The 20,505-nt window shown below is 37.9% G+C and overlaps 1 protein-coding gene and 1 non-coding gene across 4 annotated transcripts in view; one reads left to right on the forward strand and one right to left on the reverse strand.

Moving 5' to 3' along the window:
* IQCB1 (IQ motif containing B1) overlaps positions 1–20,505 on the forward strand; it is a 65,544-nt gene that overhangs the window by 2,200 nt on the left and 42,839 nt on the right. For 2 of the 3 annotated variants that reach the window (XM_069070011.1, XM_069070012.1), the window contains exons 2-5: positions 2,044–2,157; positions 2,518–2,680; positions 10,754–10,883; positions 15,292–15,385. In XM_069070011.1, coding sequence (XP_068926112.1) covers positions 2,058–2,157; positions 2,518–2,680; positions 10,754–10,883; positions 15,292–15,385 — 487 coding nt within the window. In that variant the 5' untranslated portion in view covers positions 2,044–2,057. Of the gene's footprint in view, positions 1–2,043; positions 2,158–2,517; positions 2,681–10,753; positions 10,884–15,291; positions 15,386–18,264; positions 18,427–20,505 lie in introns of all 3 variants that reach the window. The other variant, XM_069070010.1, reaches the window with a different exon arrangement.
* LOC138147529 (U6atac minor spliceosomal RNA) lies at positions 469–591 on the reverse strand. Its single transcript, XR_011164835.1, has one exon. It is a non-coding gene; the product is annotated as a U6atac minor spliceosomal RNA (small nuclear RNA).

Here is a 20,505-nt window from a genome sequence, read left to right on the forward strand (position 1 = left end):
TGGAAAATGCACTTACATAGCACACTTCATTTCCCATTTCTAGTGTTAGGAAATGAAGTATTCTAGTAAATAAGAGTTATACCTGTGGCATACTGGAGGTGGGGCATGAGGGAAATTGCAACCATAGTAAGCAACTAAGTGCTTTACAAATATCTCATTTCTTATCTAAATTCTGGTTAGTGATACTCAGTAACGATTTCCCCCACAAAACATATTGCCATTTGCTCAAACCGTAATATAGATGTTTACACGTGTGTATGTATATGTATATATATATACGTATATATTTATATATTTCACAAGGAGTAACTTTGATTTTTTTTTTTTGCTCTTTGGAGGGCATTTGGGGTTAAGTGACTTGTCCAAGGTCACATGGCTAGTTTTTGTGTAGTGTTTGAGGCCAGAGTTGAACTCGGGTCTCCTGACTCCAGGGCCAGCGCTGTATTCACTGTGCCACCTAGCCACCCCAAAACATGGTTAGATGCCACTGAGTAGGTGGCAATGCCTTAACCATATATGTGTTGTAAGGGCCACTAGGACCTCTTCCATCCTTATCAAGGGGAGTGCTAACTTTCTCTCCTTTCACAACACGGGTAACTTTGATTTTTGACAATACAATATCCAAAAGAATGATTTTTTTTCCCTAGATTTTGTAGTTTCATCAGAGAGCTCAGTCATGTATTTTATTTGTCAGAGCTGGTTGAAATCAATGTTTGTTGAATCATTGAGAAGTGAAGCATCCCCCATTCAGCAGACTGATATTTGGTGGACATTTTGCTTTCTGAATTAGGAGAACAAATTACCATCATCAAAAACAACTGATGTTCTATTTGACAAAATTAGCATATGTCAAAGTATTATAGCCTTAGAGCTAAAAGGATATTTAGGGTTAATTTAGTCTATCCTCATTTTTTTTTTAATAGACAAGGAAAATGAGGCTCCTCTGAAGTGAAGTGACTTGCTTTTACTCTCCACCTATGGAAGGTAGTAAGTGGCTAGGCTGGAACTGGAACCCAGGTCCTCTGACTCCAAGCACTTTTTCCCTTTATAGGGTTTTGTTTGTAGCATAAATTCTTTATCCATTAAAATGTCGTCTCTGGCTGAAGATGTTTCCATTTTCATTATATTTATAAAGTTTCTCTCCTGTATACTCTAATGAAAAATAAGTTTTTAGTTCTTGTTAGAGGGTTTCCCACATTTATTACATTCATAAAAGGCTTCTTTTCTGTATGAATTCTCTGATGATAAAAGATATTCTGTGGGTGGGACTCTTCCACATTTCCAGAGATTATGTGATGTAGGCAATATGGGAGATTGGAAGTCTGAAGACTTTGTACAGAAAAACAAGGTGAACATGCTGTTTCCCTCTTTTGGTCTTGACTATAGTTGTATCTGCTCTGAACTTGACCAGTGGAACTATGTGCAACACCTGCTAAACCATGTAGTGACCACTGTCCAAACCTGGCCAGCTGAATTACCTTATTCTTAACACCCTGGACAGCTCTGGTTGCCTTGCAACCAATCAGGGAACCCCTGAACAATTGCATGTGACCTATTCACTCTGTAGGGCACCTTAGTTAAATAAAAAAGGACTGTACTAGTTGACTGTAATGCTGGAAGTTTCATATACATGTGGTTTCTAATTTGCAGCAACTTTAAGGGGGGATTCCCCTTACTAATGGAAATTTGAACTCTAGTTAGTCTTTATTACCTTTAATAAAACTCTTTTTGCTTCCATGTCATGGTTCTTGAAGTCTGGACTTTATTTTACTTTGTGTTCTCACAATTTCAAGGCTGTAGGCTTTCCCCAGGTGACACCTTTGGTCATAGAGATAATAGAACTAGAAGGTAATAGAGCTCTGACTCCAGATTTGGTAATTTTCTATAATGCTAGTCTAGATGTGGATTTTTGAATTTTTAACTGTTGATGTTACAAATGTGAAATGTTATTAAACATCTATTATCCCCATTTAAAATGTTTTAATAATATAGTGTGATAGGTCTCTTAACTGACCTATATAGTATACCTGTTTTTATTAAAAGATAACCAGTGGGAAATGGAATCAATCATTGTGGATCCAAGGATATTGACTCTAGCTACCGAGATTACAGAAAGCCCTGAACAGAATGTTCCTGTTATAATGTTGAAATTAAAAGGTAAGGAAACTTTTTTGTGTCATTCAACAGCATATATTTAAATAGTGAAACTATGGAGTCAGCTTCCAAAGTTATTTTGGGAAGTTATATTTTTAATCATCTAATTCTGAATTGCCGATGTTTGTACACTGACAGTTCAGAGCACATTTGCATTTTCTTTCCAGTAAATAACTGAATGATTGAACAAGGTTCCAACTATGTATTTTTCTTTGAATCCTTATAGTCTAGTCCTGAATATCTTTGGATATCTTTGTACAAGTCATGTTTTCCAATATATTTAAAAGTTATTAAATGATTTTTAAAAGCCATGGTAATTGTGGTAGAAGTAACTAAATATTGCTTTGTTTCCATTTGCCTCAGAAATTTTAAACAGTGCACCTTTGGGAAGCTCGGAATTAAAGAAGATTAAGCAGGACATATATTGCTATGACCTCATTCAATATTGCCTATTGGTCCTCCGAAAAGATGTCACCAAAATCCAAGGTGGTTGGATGACTATTTCCCAACTTGCCCAGATAGTAAGGTAAAGATGAAGAAATGAATTGAGAGTTGTTCTTATTATTCTTATTTCCCTTTTTATTCTAGAATCTTTGTTATGTTCTTATAAGAAAAACTTCATTATCTGATGTGTTGGAGAGTGGGGAGTTACGTATACTGTGATTTTCCTTGTTTTCTCCTGGAGACTAAAAAATGAATGAAAGAGTAGTTATTTACACATGTAAATCAGTACTGCTTATAAAAACCTTAGGAAATCAGAGATCTAGCTCCCCTCCATCCCAGCCAAAATAGTATGAAATGTTACATAAGTAACTTCCTATGCTAACTCTAGCATTCTTTCACCTATTTTACTAGGTTGAAGATTTACATAATAGAGAGTATCAGAAACATTGGTTTGTAGTACTTTCCTTTTATTCAAGTGCCAGCTAGGAGAGGGCTAGGTTGTTTTTTTTTTGTTTATTTTTTTTGTTTATTTTGTTTAAAAAGCTGTCGTAGTAAGCCTGTTTGTTGAAAGAGGCTCACAATTGATTTGTACAATGCTCAGAGGCCTACCAAAGTCTGACAAATTTATTGTACTTACTTTTCTATGTTTTCATGAGCTGATGCTTACTAGAAAAGGAATTACATGTCTTAACTGCATATAGGTCTTCATTATTTAAATATAACTTTAAGGGGTGACTAAGTGGCGCAGTGAGTAGAGCATCGGCCCCAGAGTCAGGAGGACCTGAGTTCGGTTCCAGCCTCAGACACTTAACACCCACACAAAAATACTAGCTGTGTAACCTTAGGCAAGTTACTTAACCCCAATTGCCCAGCAAAAAAAAAATGTAACTTTAAAATAATGAGACTGATTTTCTCCTCCCTTACTTTTTTTTTTTTAAGTAAACATCACAATTCATATGTCCATAAGAATATTATCCTTTAAAGTAGTCACTTTGGAAGGCAATACATTTACACTAATGATGTCCTTGCTAGTAGCATCTTTAGAAATACTCTAGGTTTTTTTCTTAAACAAATTTTTTTAGTATCTGCTATATGTAAAGTACAATTCTAGGCATAAAAGAAAAATAAACTTTGGTTCAGGACCAGATGGAATATTTTTAGTATTATTTAGCTTGAATATTTACCATATTTTCTAATCTTGTTTTCAAATGGCTTTTGGCTATTTGCGGAAATAAGATCTATCCTTAGAAGTAAAAGATCTGCTACCATTAAGGTTTATTTAGAAGAATGAGATATAGGTGTTTGAGCATTGCTAGCATCATTAGAATGAACATATAGCCTAAAAGAACAAGACTCCTTTGAATATTTGTAGTTTTTATGTTTTTTTTAAAATACAATCAGACTCAAGGGCACTCCTTGTATGAGAAACAAGTTCATTTCCACAGAAGAGAGAAGCATTGTGGCAGGTAGGAAACTGAGGGGAGAAATCTGGTTTTATTTTTGGAGAGGAGAGGCAACAGTAGAGTGTGAAAAAGGAATTGATATTTCTAAAATAATAAAATATAGATTTTTATCCACAGTCTGTGGTCAGCCATGTCACAACAACCAGGAAACCTTTTGGAAAAGCGTTGGCTTCTTTTCTACTTAAATTTCTTTAAAGTGAAAAATATCCATCCAGGATTAGTTTGGTCTATGGGGATTTTTTATCCTCCCCCCAATTTTACTCTTTCTGGTATAATGTGGTGTAGCGGTTTTATGGGGGGGTGGAATCCCCAGCACTTTTGATGTTCTTGGTATTCCCCCTTCCATATGATAAATCATATTTCTAGAATTCTCTAGGCCACCTTTGTTCCAAAAAAACCCAAAACACTAGAATAATTGTGTCTTGCTACCCATCCTTTTTCTAAGCCCTTTAAAATTTGCTTTTTCCAAATTTAGACTGCATGTCATTCTATGTCTGGCTTTCTTCTCCTCTGTCAAACTTGATGAAGGAATGCTTGTGACTACATACATTTAAGAAAATGGGTTTTATGGCTGACACTTTCATTGAATTTTTTTGTCTATGAACTTTTGTTCTGTGAACATCTGGGTGTCTCAGATGCTATTCTTTCTTTACTGGATATACGTAGACAATTACCTTCTTTCTCCATCCTTTTTAGTTTAAAATCCTCTTGATTAGATTTTGTAAGACATCTGGAAAATATGTTCTTACCAGCTTTTGGTAGGTGTATTCAATTTCTAATCCGGAGTTTTTCATTTCTATATTTTAAGCCATGGTCCAGAAATCCAAACCCCATTCTCAGGTGCCACCTTAGCCTAAAGTAATTTTCTCTTTTGCATGGTTCTTGATCTTCAAATGACAAAACTGAGACTAACACAACCAATTCTCCATCATCTTTGTTTTATTTGTTCAATACTTCATAATCATTGGCAATAAGACTTCTTAGGTTCCTGAAGGGCAGAAGCTCTTTTGTATTCTGAGTGTCCAAAGGAGGATATTGAAGCCTGCTTCAGAAAGTAGTGAGTTCTTGCTCATTGGAGGTCTTTTGGCATCTATCATTAGCAGATTGCCCCCTCTATTATCTCCACCCTGTCCCTTATCTTAAAGTCTCTCCCTGTTTTCTGGCTGCTTCCCTGCTCCATACAAATAGTCCCATGTCTTTCCTACCTTAAAAAAAAACCTGCTCTTAATCTGTCCATCCCTGCTAGCTATCACACTGTACTTCTTTTCCTTTTTCTGGCTAAACTTCTTTTGGATGCCGTTTGCAATATGTGCCTCCACTTACTTTACTTTCACTCCCTACTTAACTCTCTGCAGTTTGGCTTCTGACCTCATTATTCAACTGAAACTGCTCTTTCCAAAGTTGTCAATGATATCTTAATTTCCAAATCTAATGGCCTTTTTTCGTTAAAATTTCTTGACCTCTCTGCTGCCTTTGACACTATCAATCACCCTGTTCTTGATAACTTTTTCTCTCTAGGTTTTTGTGACACTCTCTCTTAATCCTCCTCCTACCTGCCTGACTGCTTCTTCTCAGTTTTCATCGCTGGATCTTCATCTAGGTCTTGTCCATTAACCCTGTGTATTCCCCAACGCCCTTTCCTGGTTCCCCTTCTCCCTCTATGCTATTTCGCTTGGTGATTTCATCACCTCTTATGGATTGAATTATAATTTCTCTTCTGATGATTCACATTTATTTGTCCAGCATCTTCAACTATCTATTGAATATTTCGAATTAGATGTCCTATAGACATCTTAAACTCAACATATCCAAAACTGAACTCTTACCTTCCCCCCAAATCCTTCCTCTTCCTTATTTCCTTATTACTGTAGAGGGCATCACCATCTTTCCAGTCACCTAGGTTCACAATGTAGATGTCTTCCTGAGCTTTTCACTCTTAGCACCCCTTATCCAATCTGTTGCCAAGGCCTATCTAGTTTAACTTTGTAACATCTCTCTCATGTACTCCCTTTTCTTTTCTGACACTGCTACCACCTTGGTACAGGCCCTCATCATCTCACTTTGACTGTTACAGTAGATCGCTTCTGACTGTTCTCCCTACCTCAGGTCTCTCCCTACTCCACTCTATCCTCCACTCAGCTGTCATATTGATCTTCCTAAAACTTAAGTCTAGTCATGTCCCCACTGCCATTCAATAAATTCCAGTGGTTCCCTGTTACCTCCAGGATCAAATATGAACTCCACTGTTTGGATTTTAAAGCCATTCATAACTTGGCCCCTTCCAACCTTTTCAGTCTTCTACTTTATTCCTCCCCCCCCTCTTTAGCCCCCATCCTCCACAAAGTATTCTCTGATCTAGTGACAGTGCCTTTCTTGCTGTTTCTGCGATTAGACACCTTATCTTCATACTTGGAACATTTTCATTTGCTGTCCCCTATGCCAGAAACTCTCTTCCTCCTCATCTCTACCTTCTGGATTTCCTAGCTTCATTGAGGTCTCAGTTAAAGTCTTACGTTCCACAATTCACAGTTCTCTTTAATCTTGGTGTCTTCCCTATATAATCTCTATAAATTGTTTTCAGTTATCTTGTGTGTGTGTGTGTGTGTGTGTGTGTGTGTGTATGTGAGATACATACCGTGTTTCCCCGATAATAAGACACTGTCTTATTATATTTTTTTTTGGACAGAAAAACACCAGAGGGCTTATTTTCAGGGGAGGGCTTATTTTAATGAACATTGACAGCAATTTTAATAAACAGGTAAATGTGAACAAAACAATGTACCTTTATTCAATAAGCAAATCACTGGGGAAGAACAGGATGACGCGCTCACTGCTGCAGCTCTGATTGGATGCAGCTGGGAGCGCGGTGTGCATTTCACCGGGAGAGGGGGAGTGGGGGGGGGACGGTGCATACAGAGGGTACCGTAATGTAGCGACAGTAGCAATCTCAATAGGGCTTATTTTCGGGGGAGGGCTTATTTTAGAGGAATCTTACACAGTAAGGAGAGGGCTTATTTTCAGGATAGGTCTTATTATCGGGGAAACACGGTAGTTGTTTGTTGTCTCTCCAATTAAACTGTCAGTTCTTTTAGAGGAAGGGCTGTCTTTTGCCTTTCTATGTATTCCCAGTGTAACAGTAACTGGCATATAGTAGACCCTTAAGAAATGCTTGTTGGGGAGGGTGGAGCCAAGATGGCAGAGTAGAAGCAGGACCTCCATGCTGCTCCAACTTCCACCTTCCTGAATCCATGAAAAAGGGGACTCTAAACAAACTTTGGAGCTGCAGAACCCACAAAATGACACAGAGAAGCTAACCTCCCGCTGAGGACAAGCCCGGCAGGCCAGCAGGAATCAGCCAGTGCAGCGCCCTAGGAGCCGAGTCCAGCCCGGCCCAAAGGACTCCATCCAGATCAGCAGCAGCTGTGGTCCTTTCCAGATTTATCAACACACAGATGTGAAGGACAAAGTGAGAGGTCAGTGCAGTCTGGACTTTGGGACGAATAAGTGGGAATGCGTGGCTTTTGCCCCCAGAGGCGAGAAGCCGCTGAGGCACTGGCACAGCCAGCCCGCGCCATGTGGCAGCTTCAGCTCCTGGCCTGCAGAGTGTAGGGGGACCAAGCACCAGTCTGAGGGGTAATCGCTCTTGTTTTAACCTGCTTGGATCTGGATTGCAGTCTAGGGTGGAGGTCCTGGGGTATATGTCCAGCTTGCCAGAGCGTGTGGAGACCTCAGAGAGGGTACCCATCTAATAACTCCGGCAACTGAGAAAACCCCAGGTTTGGGACAAAAGCTCCCCTGTCCGGTGGCAGAGTCCTACTGTGGCAAAAAGCCTAGGGGTCAAGTGACTGAGGGGCGACATGACCAGGCAAAGGAAACAAAGCAGACAGAAGATTCCAACATTACACTCCTATTTTGGGGACAAGAAGGAGCAAAGCATGGAACAAGAGGAAGACAGTGAAGTCAGAACTCCTGCACCAAAAGCTTCAAAGGAAAATACAAGCTGGTTACAGGCCATAGAGGACCTTAAGAAGCAGATAAGAGAAGTGGAGGAAAAATTGGGAAGAGAAATGAGAACAATGCAAGAAAATTATGAAATGAGAGTCAACAGCCTGAAGGAGGAAAATAACACTTTAAAAAACAGACTGACTCAAATGGCAAAAGAGGCTCAAAAAGGCAATGAGGAGAAGAATGCTTTGCTAAAAATTTGAATTTGCCAGATGGAAAAAGAATCTCAAAAGCTCAATGAGGAGAATCATTGCTTCAGAATTAGATTGGAACAAATGGAAGCTAATGACTTTATGAGAAATCAAGATGCTGTTAAACAGATCCAAACAAATGAAAGAATAGAAGGCAATGTGAAATATCTCATGGGAAAAACCACTGACCTGGAAAATAGATCCAGGAGAGAGAATTTAAAAATGATTGGACTACCTGAAAGCCATGATCAAAGTAAGAACCTAGAAATCATCCTCCAGGAAGTTCTCAAAGAAAACTGCCCTGATGTTTTAGAATCAGAGGGCAAAAATAGAGATTGAAAGAATCCACCAATCACCTCCTGAAAAAGATCTCAAAAAGAAAACTCCTGGGAATATTATAGCCAGGTTCTGGAATTCCCAGATTAAGGAGAGAATATTACAAGCAGCCAGGAAGAAACAATTTGAATATTGTAGAAAGGAAACACAATCAGCATAACCCAGGATCTGGCAGCTTCTACACTGAGGGATTGAAGAGCTTGGAATATGATATTCCAGAGGTCAAAGGAGCTGGGATTAAAACCAAGAGTAATCTACCCAGCAAAACTGAGTATCATGTTTCAGGGGAAAATATGGTCATTCAGTGGAATAGAGGACTTTCAAGCATTCTTGCTGAAAAAAACAGAGTTGAACAGAAAATTTGACATTCAGATACAAGAAGCAAGAGAAGCATGAGAAGGTAAACAGGGAAAAGAAATCATAAGGAATTTATCAAAGTTGAACTATTAACATTCCTACATGGAAAAACAATAATTGTAACTTATAAAACTTTTCTCAGTAGTTGAAGGGAATAGAAGCGTGTGTGTGTGTGTGTGTGTATGTCTATATATGAGGGTATATGGGCATATGAATACATATGTGAATGTGTGTATATATGTGTACAGGTATACATAGAGGGCACAGGACCAATTTAACAGGAAGGGATGATACTTAAAAGGTGAAATTAAGAGGTGAGAGAGGAATATAATGAGAGGAGATGGGGAGAGACAGAATCGGGTAAACTATCTCATACAGAAGAGGCAAGGAGAAATGGTTACAATGGAGGGGAAGAATAGGAAGGCAAAAGGGAATGGGTCAACCTTATTCCCATTGAATTTGGCTTGAGGAGGGAATAAAATACACACTAAATAGGGTATCTCACCCTCCAGGAGAGTAGGGGGAGAAGGGGATGAGAGGGGGGATGATGGAAGGGAGGGCAGGCTGGGGGGGAGGGAAGTTGGAAGCACCCACTTTTGAAAAGGGACGGGATCAAAATAGAGAATACAAGTGGGAGGTGGGATAGGAGGGAGGGAAATATAGTCAGTCTTTTACAATATATCTACTATGTTATTGTTTTGCATTAGCCACACATGTACATCCTATACTGAACTGCTTATCTTCCCAGTAAGGGTGGGTGAGAAGGGAGAAAGGGAATGAATCTGGAATTCAAAGTTTTAAAATCAAATATTCAAATTTGTATGTATGTATGTATATGTGTGATTGTATGTGTGTGTATACTATTATCAATACTATTTTACATGTAATTGGGAAATAAGATATAAAGGCACTGGGGCATAGAGATCTACTGGAAAAGTTGAAAGGGGTATGGGAGAAAATATGGGAGAGAGCAGATTGGAGGAGGGGATATCCTGTGGGAGTGCTATTTGGGGGGGGGAGGGGAAAAACGGGGAGAAAATTTGTAACTCAAAATCTGGTGGAAATGAGTGATGTAAATCAGAATTTAATAAAGCATTTGAAAAAAAATGCTTATTGGATCACTGAAGTTAGAAGAACACTGTTTGGGAATGTTGTGGAATGTATTTATGGTCAGATGTGCATTGAGCTAAATTCTTCCCTTATCATGAACACAAATACTTAAGGAATAATTTCTTTAAAGTGTATTAAAAATAGAGCTCTTTCATGTTGCCTTCCTTTTAGACAAATGAAGGAATGAAAGTAGAAGTTTTGGAGATGTAAGCACTACAGAAATATCAGTAACCTTGCTGGAATTAGAACTCTTATTTTCCTGATTTCCCTTTGAGTTTAATTTCTTTGTATTTTTCAGATGTTAATTTTTTTTTTCAAAAAGAATTGATAGACACAGATATCATATATGATATATTTACATTTTTGAGTAACTAAATGCTTCTCATGTATTCCTTCAAGTCAGCTAAACTTGACGTGATTGCTAGGTGCACAAGACATGTAAGTGTACTAGAGTTAGCAACTATTAGTATGATCCATAGTCTGTTTATTTTTCCTAAGTTCGTTTACTTTTTCTGAAAGTTACCAATCTGATTTTGAAGGAAGAGCCCTTTGTTTATCAAGTAGTTGTGACAGAAAAAGAATGCTAAGAAATTGTGGCTAAAAAAGTTCAGTATTTATGATCGTTTTAATGCTCAACTAACATTTGTAATAAGTGCAAACCAAATCACACACAAAACTATGTTCTTGTTTTAGCCAGTGCTGTGTGGGCTTAGAACCAACAGAAGATGCAGAAGAATTTTACAATAAATTGCTTCCTTCGGCTGCAGAAAACTTCCTTGTTTTAGGGAGGCGATTGCAAAAATATTACATCAGTGCACTTGAGGTATGTGCATGTGTTCAGCCCTCTGAAGACATTTCTGCTGTCTAAGAAAGAATGTTATTTTTTTCAGTAGATATATGATGGAAAATAAGAATAAAAATTAAAGCAACAACTTGTAACATTTTATTGATTGCAACCAAAATGAAGAAGGGGGGAGATGACCTAAACTTGAAAGTTGTAAAATTCTGGTTGGAATGGGATGAAAAGGAAACTACAGCTTTATTTTAAGGTTGCCCTCTCCCACTCGTTTTCATAAGTATCTCCAACTCAGGACATAACCTTTTCCAGAAACATGGGAGGAAGAAAGATTTAGATTTCTAAATTCAGTTCTTTTAACAGCCCCCTCTAGGGATAGAGAATAAAAATAAGATTTTTCTCTATCTGCCGAATTGCAAGAAGAAAACTGGAAGTTGTATAATCTCTCTGTGCTTTACTCTCCTCTACACCTTATAAACTTGTTTAAGGTCTTAACATTTTCAAAACATAGATATTTAGTATTTTATTTTCAAGTAAAAACTAATAATTACATTTTCCACATTTGTAAATGCTTTATTCCTTTCACAGCATTTTGGTATAAATTATTGTGATACTGGACTTATGACTAAGTTATAAAAGATTCTTAATGGGTTTATAAAGCTAGCCAGAGGATCATTGAGATATTCTTGATTATGTATAAAAGGAATGAAACAGCAACAGTGGAGAGATTGAGCAAGTGAATTCTTGCCTTCTGACTACCAAGAAAGCTTAGGAATTTCCTTATCCCTCTTTTTCTTTGGAAATCAGATAGTGAGAAGAATGCACAGGGATATTTTTGTAGACTTAAACAGCAAACTTACAGGATAGGATGGCCTCCAGTTGGGAGTTTTTTTTATTTTTTATCATTTTTATTTAAAGTTTTGAGTCCCAAATTCTATCCCTGCCTCTCCTCTCACCTCCATTAGACTGTAAGCAGATATAGGTTATACATGTGAAATTATATAAAACATTTCCATATTAGCATTTTATAAAAAAAAAGACTGGAATAAAAGAAAAAAAATGAAAGAAAGAAAGTGAAAAATAGCATGCTTCAGTCTGTATTCAGTCAATATCAGTTCTTTCTCTGGAGGCAGACAGAATGCTTCATCATTAGTCCTTTGGGATTATCTTGGATCATTGTGTTGCTGAGAATAGCTAAGTCATTCACAGTTCTCCATTGTACAGTATTTCTGTTACTGTGTACAATGTTCTCCTGCTCATTTCCTTTTGCATCAGTTCATGTAACTCTTTCCAGATTTTTTTGGGAACCATCCTGCTTGTCATTTGTTATTGTACAGTAATATTCCACCACAATCATATACCACAACTTGTTCAGCCGTTCCCCAGTTGATGGGCATCCCTTTGATTTCCAATTCCTAGCCACAAGAAAAAGCACTGCTTTAAATATTTTGTGTAAATAGGTCATTTTCCCTTTTTTTTTTTGGATGTTTTTGGGATATAGACCTACCAGTGGTATTTCTGGATCAAAGGGTATGCACAGTTTTATAGCCCTTTGGGCATAGTTCCAAATTGCTCTCCAGAATGGTTGGATGCATTCAGAACTTCACCAGTAGTACATTAATGTCTCAATTTTCCCACATCTTCAGCATTTATCATTTCCTTTTCTGTCATATTAACCAATCTGATAGGTGTGAGTTGCTACCTCAGAGTTGTTTTAATTTGCATTTATCTGATCATTAGTGATTTAGAACATTTTTTCATATAACTATAGATAGCTTTGATTTCTTTGAAAACTGCCTGTTTATATCTTTTGACCCTTCATCAATTAGGGAATGACTTATATTTTATAAATTTGACTCATTTCTCCATATATTTGAGAAATGAGGCCATTATCAGAGATACTTGTTACAAAATTTCCCCCCAGTTTTCTGTTTTCCTTATAATTTTGGTTGCATTGGTTTTGTTTGTGCAAAACCTTTTTAATTTCACAAAATCTTAATTATCTACATTTTATAATGCTCTCTATGTCTTCTTTGGTCTTAAATTCTTCCCTTATCCGTAAATCTGACAATAAACTGAAAAATTATTCCATGCTCTCTTAATTTTTTGTGCTATCACCCTTTATGTGTAAATCATGTACCCATTTTTACCTTATCTTGGTATATGGTGTGAGATGTTGGTTCACACCTTTTTTCTACCATACCATTTTCCAGTTTTCCCAGCAATGTTTGTCAAATAATGAGTTTTTGTTTCAAAAGCTTGGATATTTGGGTTTATCATATATCAGACTACTGTGGTCATTTACCATAATGTAATTTGTAGCTAACCTCTTCACTCAGGAGGTTTTAAGGAATTTAAGGATGAGGTTGAGGTATTGTTGGCCAGATTACCTAAACTTTGATTATAAATGGCCACTGTACAGATACACCTCATCTTACTGTGCTTTGCTTTATTTTGCTACAAAGATAATTGCTTTTTTTTTTCCCTGACAGATTGAAGGTCTGTAGCAACCCTATGTTGAGCAAGTATGAGTGCTCACATTGTGTCTCTGTGCTACATTTTGGTAATTCTTGCAACATTTTGAACTTTTTCATTATTTTTTTTATCTGTGAGGAGTGATCTTTGATGTTACTATTTTAATTGTTTTGGGGCACCACAAACCAAACTCATGTAAGATGGGGAACTTAATAAATATGTGTGTTCTGATTCCTCTGCTGACTATTCCCCAGTCTCTCTCCTTCTTTTCAGGCCTCCCTATTCCCTGAGAAACAATAGTATTGAAATTTGGCCAATTAATAACGATAATGGCCTCTAAGTATTCAAGTGAAAAGAAGAGTCAATCAGTGGGGCAGACTTCATTGTTGTCTTATTTTAAGAAATTGCGACATCGACCCTAACCTTAACCAACCACCACCCTTATCAGTCTATAGCCATCAATATCGAGACAGGATCCTCCACTAGCAAAAAGATCATGACTCACTTAAGGCTCAGATGGTGTTTAACATTTTTTAGCAATAAAGTTTTTTTAATTAAGGCACATACACTTTTTAGGCATAATATTATTGCATACTAGTAGACTACAGTATAGTGTAAACATCACTTTTATATGCATTGGGAAACAAAAAAATTTATGTGACTTGCTTTATTGTGATATTTGTTTTATTGTAGTGGTCTGGAACCAAACCTGCAGTATCTCTGATCTACCTATATTGGAGTTTTGTAGCAGTCAGAATCAGTGAAGTGTTTTGAGTTTATAGCATATTATGATGACTTGAAAGAATTAAAGCAGAGAAGCCTAAGAAGCCTAAAGGAGAGAGAGTTCTAGGGGACGTAGCTTCAGGTATTATAAGGGCTGTCATGTGGAAGAAGAATAAATTATATTTGTTCTGCTTATCTCTAGATATCAGAATTAAGAACAGTTGGTAGAAGCAGAGACACAAATTTAAGATTTAATACAAAGAAAAACTTGCAAATAAATAGAGAACCGTGCAAAAATAGAAAAGCCTTTCTCTTTGAGTAGTGGCTTCCCCCTCATTGGAGATCTTCAAGCAAAGTCTAGATAACCATTTATTGGGGATATTGCAAATGGGATTTTTACTGGGATGTGGGTTGGATTAGATAAGCTTGTAGGTCTTTTTCAACTCTTATAAGCTTTGATTTCTGTGATCTTTTCAGTTCTCTTGTTTTTAAGGACAAAATATAAAAAGTGGCATCTCCATATCTGGTATAGCGGAAAGATCATGAGATTTGGAGTGAAGAGAACCTGGATTCAAATAGCTACAGTTGTCTCCTCCAACTCTGAAATTCTTTGTTTCTTTGAACAGCAGATTTTCAGTATCATCCTTATCTAGAAAAAGAATTCCAGAGGGTACATTATTAATCAAAAATCAGTCAATCTCCCTTACAGGAACATATTCCCAGGCTTTGTGGTAGGGGTACTCTGGGAAGTACCATAAAATTGGAAGACAAATACTTTGCAGGGAATATTGTAGAAGGGGTTCTGGTCTGGATGCAAGTTGGACTAGATGATTAAGAGGTAATGTGGCACAGTGGAAAAGAATACTGGCTCTGGGGTTAAGGCTTGAGTCTAAATCTTACCTTACTGCCTATGTAACCTTGGGCAAGTCTCTTAACATCTCTGAGAGGATTGTACTATATGGCCCTTCCAACTTTACAGCTATTAAGATTTATGATCTTATTCAATACTTTCAAATTTTGAGATTCTGTGCTTCTAAAACCTTGTATTTTTCTGGCATTAGAAAGTTTTCACATAATTTGGAATTCACCCTATTTTATAGAAAAAAGAAGCTAAGGCTCAAAAGTTTGGTTGCTTAAAGTCACATAGCTAGTAAATGGAATAACTTGAAATAGAACTTATGTTCTCTGACTTCCAGCTAGAACTATATTGAAGTTGTTGTGTTTTCTTTGTATGAAGGATGAAGAAAAAGACAAATTCTTGTTGCATTTCCAGAGTGTAATAGACTCTCTGTGCTGGCTATTAAGAGGGCATATTCAGCTCACTAAATATGGTAAGAGAAGATTAGGCAGGTGAGTACAAAACAAAATAACAATTAAATGGTTATTATAGATTTTAATGCCATTATTAAGAATCCAGATATTGTTTTTCTAATATACATACCTACACACATGTAAATATATGTACATACACACATGTGTATGTTTTTTTTTCTCCTCTAAATTAATAGATGCTTAGTAAAATAGGCTTGAAATAAGCCTACCAAGAGAAATATGTCTGTGTGGATGACTCTAGTGTTAAATTTTTATTTATAGAATGAATATATCATATTGGTTGGAGATGGTACCAAAATGAAATTTTCTTGTGTCTACATTTTAGTCAGTCACTAAGCATTTATTAAGTGCTTACTATTTGCCAAGCCCTGTCCTAAGAACTGGGGATACCAAGAAAGGCAGAAACAGCCCTTACCCTCAAGGAGTTAGCGTTCGTTCGGTCGTTCGGTCGCCCAGTGTTCTCAGAGATGACTGTCGGGCTGTCTCAACTTCAGGGCTGGCCTGTCTTTCTTTACTTTATGAGTCTTCAATTCTGGCAGGCAAAACATTGCTTTTTAGGGCTAAGATATAAAAAGAGTTAGTAATAGGTGGATAGTAAAATGAAATAGACCCAACATAGAAGATCTAAGCTAGGGAGATTTAGACAGAATTTAAAAGTAGAACTTTGTCTCTGGTGCCCTGACCTCCCTTTCTACCTGTCCTAGTCCTCATAAACACAAAGTGCCCTTTAGCTGCCCAAAATCTCCACTGTAGTGTCTGACCTAGGTTGACCCTCCACATGAAATGTTTTCTGCTCAGAAATTTCCCTTTTCTCCTCTACCTACAATGTCAGTGATCTTGGATAAGTGTTTTGAGGAAATTTATTTGTTTAATTCACAATAAAATATGAATCATAAATAGCTAGTAAGTGCTTATTGGATTGGAATAGCTGCTTTAACCCTCCCATTTGCTTTTTAATTTTAAGAGAGTAACTGTTTACTCAGTTCTCTAATTGGAAAAATTTTAGCCATTATATCAGGAAAAAGACATAGTCTGCAAAGTCGGCAAGGAAAAATATAACTGACATTTACATAGCATTTTAATTTTCAGTAGGATTTTACATATATTATCTTATTTGAGCCATATAACTACCCTGTGAGGGTTTTATTATCCCTTTTTTAGAGACAAAGAAGCTTAGGAGGAAAACAAGATTATTTGTGGATTTCTAGGCCTATTGCCTACCTAAGGGAAGAGGATAGGGTTACTTGAAAATTACTTCTTCCCAATCAAAACTTTAATTCACTTAGTGCTAGATGATCTCAGTGAAGTGCTAGAAGGTGAATAGTTTTCCTACTAAAAGCCAAATAACTGATATTGTTTTTCTATTCCCTCTATTCTGCCCCCCTGCCAAAGTCTGCCAAGAATATTTACATTTTATTTTATTTTGTTTTTCGCTTTTTGGAGGGCAATTGGGGTTAAGTGACTTGCCCAAGGTCACATGGCTAGTTTTTGTGTTAAGTGTCTGAGGCCAGATTTGAACTCAGGTCCTCCCAACTCCAGGCCCAGTGTTCTATTCACTACGCTACCTAGTCACCCCTGAATATTTATATTTTAAAAGACTTATTAAACCAAATTAATCTTTAACCCATGATTTGGGAGAGTTATTTTGGGATCGGGATCCTTTCTATTATCTCTTAAAACATTTTTCTAAGTTGCTTTCTAGAGGTTAGTCATGTCCTTGAGAAAGAAGTAGAAAGTATTTTTCTCTGGCAGAAGTAACCACTTTCTTTGTCTGCATCCTCTCCACCCCAACCTTCCACTTTCCTGCTCACAGTGCTCTTCAGACCCCAGGTCTTCTGAGCCCAGCTTCTACAGCACCTCTGTTCTCTTCCCAGATTAAGCTCTTATGTTTTTCCTAGGTTATCTTTACTTCAGGTCTGTGCTTTCCAAGATGTAGATTGAGGTCTGGGCCTTTGTTATAAGACAGGAAATTTGAAGGAGACTTTATGCAGAAATACAGGGTGAACGAAGGGCCTCTCTTAACTGTAGTGGTAACTGCCTTCTGAACTTGGCCAGCAAAACTATCAGCCAGTCTACCTTGCCAGGTAGTAACTGCAAGAACCCAATCTGACTTCAGTTATCTGGGGACTGCTTGATGGTGTAACTCATTGTTACATACCCATATATGGTCTGGCTATAAAGGATTTACCCAAATAACGCTTGTTGAAAGCCTCTGTCCATGTTGAGCTAGTGATGCCAGAAAGTTCAGAAAGAAAGCTTCCCATTTCATAGGATCTCTACTGGGGCTTCTCATGCTTTTGGAAACATGAGCTCCCTATTGAATAAAAACATTTTTTGCCACCATGTTGGGATTCTTACTGTCCTCTTGCTCCCATGATTTGAATTGAGGGTGTCCATGTCCTACAGCCTTCCCTGTGAATGCTTCCCTAGCAGAAATGTCTTCAGCCCCAAGCTTACCTAAGGTGAAGTGAATTCTGACAAAGAAGGGTATATTCCCAGTGTCTGGCACAGTGCCCGGTACATGGTAGGCACTTAATAAATACTTAGTGATTGTTTAGGAGATGGAGTGTGATCACAGGATGCAGACATCACTTACCAAAAGAAAGCCATTGAATCCCATAATATTTTTTATAATAATAAGAAATAACAGAAGCAGAAATCACCTATACATGAAACTTCTAAAGGGGAGGGGGGAAGGAGCTGGAGTCAAGATGGCAGAGTAGAAGCACAAACTTGGTGTGGGATCTGGCTCCAAACAATTCCAATACGTGTAAAAAAAATGACCAATTTTAAAGGTATAGAACCCCCAAAGTGACAGAGAGAAACAAATCTCCCACTGAAGACAGCCTGGCAGGCTGACAGGAAAGGTCTATCCTAGCTTGCTGGGAGCTGAGTGCAGTCCTGCAGGAGCCCTGTGTTTCCGGAGGCCGGGGTGGCCCCGACCAGCAGCTGTGGGAGCAGACTTCAGGAGAGTGCAGCACCAGCAGCTGTGGTGGCTTCCAGACTTCTCAACCCATTAACACCAAAGACAAAGTAAAAGGTCAGTGTGGAACTCTGTTGGAACAGGGGGGAGATGGAAGAGCACCATCCAGCCCTTGCACCCAGCAGGGAGAAGCAGTGGAGGTGTGGTGGCTGCAGCTGCTGCCACACTGCTGCCTCAGGAGCTCCTGGCCTGCAGATCATAGGGGGACCAAGCGATCATTCAGAGGGTAATCGCTCTTGCTTTAACCAGCTTGGATCTGGATCAAGATCTTGGGTGGTGGTCCTGGGGTATGTGACCAGTGAGCCAGAGCTTGTGGTGTCTGTAGAGAGGTCAACCTTCTAATAGTTCCATCAGCTTCAAAAACCCCAGTGATTTGGGACAAAGCTCTCTCCATTCTGGAAGCAGAGTTCTACTGTGGCAAACAGCTCAAAAGTCAAGTAATTGGCTGCCAATATGAGCAAGCACAGGAAGCACAAACAGACCATAGATCCTTTTTTAGGAACAAAAAGGATCAAGACAGCAAAGTTAGAACTCCTGCATCAAAAGCCTCCAAGAAAAGTAGGAATTGGTTACAGACCATGGAGGAGCTCAAGAAGGATTTTGAAAATCAAGTAAGAGAAGTGGAAGAAAAATTAGGAAGAGAAATGAGAGTGATGCAAGAAAATCATGAAAAGCTAGTCAACAGCCTGCTAAAGGAGACCCAAAAATACACTGACGAAAATAACACCTTAGAAAATAGACTAACTCAAATGGCAAAAGAGGCCCAAAAGACCAGTGAGGAGAAGAATGCCTTAAAAAGCTGAATTTGCCAGATGGAAAAGGAGTTTCAAAAATTCACTGAAGAGAATAACTCCTTCAAAATTAGATTGGAGCAATTGGAAGCTAATGACTTTATGAGAAATCCAGATGCTGTTAAACAGATCCAAACAAATGAAAGAATAGAAGGCAATCTATGAATGAATGAAATATCTCATGGGAAAAACCACTGACCTGGAAAATAGATCCAGGAGAGATAATTTAAAAATTATTGGACTACCTGAAAGAGCCTAGACACCATCGTTCAAGAAATTCTCAAGGAAAATTGCCCTGATATTCTAGAACCAGAGGGCAAAATAGAAATGGAAAGAATTCACTGATCACCTCTTGAAGAAGATCCCTAAAAGAAAACTAGGAATATTATAGCCAAATTCCAGAGTTCCTAGGTCAAGGAGAAAATACTGCAAGCAGTTAGGAAGAAACACAATTTGAGTATTGTGGAAACATAATCAGGATACCACAAGACCTAGCAACTTCTACATTAAGGGATTGAAGGTCTTGGAATATGATATCCCAGAGGTCAAAGGAGCTAGGACTAAAACCAAGAATCACCTACCCAGCAAAACTGAGTATAATGCTTCAGGGGAAAATATGGTCATTCAATGAAATAGAGGATTTTCAAGCATTCTTGATGAAAAAACCAGAGCTGAACAGAAAATCTGATTTTGAAACACAAGAAGCAAGAGAAGCATGAGAAGGTAAACAGGGTAAAGAAATCATAAGGAACTTATTAAAGTTGAACTATTTATATTCCAACATGGAAAAACGATAATTGTAACTCATAAGACATTTCTCAGTATGAGGATAGTTGAAGGGCATATATATATATATGTATATGTATACATACATACATATATATGTGTGTGTGTATAGGAGGGTGTATGTGTATATAAATAGTTTGGGCATATGTAAGTTCCTGTATACATAGAGGGCACAGTGTAGCAGCAAGCACCCCAAGCGTCCTCAGGGTTTGCAGCTACCACAGGTTCTTGGATCTGCTTTGTTAAAGGAAAGCAACTCAAAATGGGTTAACAAGCTTACTTTAATCAGTCAGACATATATCGTTTACCTTGTCCAGGGGAAAAAGGTCAGCACCCCAAACTTCAAAATATACAGACAGAATTATCAAGACATTAACAGATCAAGTAGACAGCTTTCCAAACTGTCCAACCATTACATCCATACCCAGTCAACATCTGGGTTTCCACATCTGGGTTTTTTCAAAGCCGGGGGACTCTCAACAGCGGCTTCCCAGAATTCAGATCAAATCACAGAACACTTCTCAAAGTGAGTCCCAAAACAAAGCTACACATCAGGGCT

Source organism: Petaurus breviceps, unplaced genomic scaffold (assembly GCF_028583685.1).
Source record: "Petaurus breviceps papuanus isolate PSGF00001 unplaced genomic scaffold, PetGlider_PUasm1.0 90792, whole genome shotgun sequence".
Taxonomy (NCBI): Eukaryota; Metazoa; Chordata; class Mammalia; order Diprotodontia; family Petauridae; genus Petaurus; species Petaurus breviceps.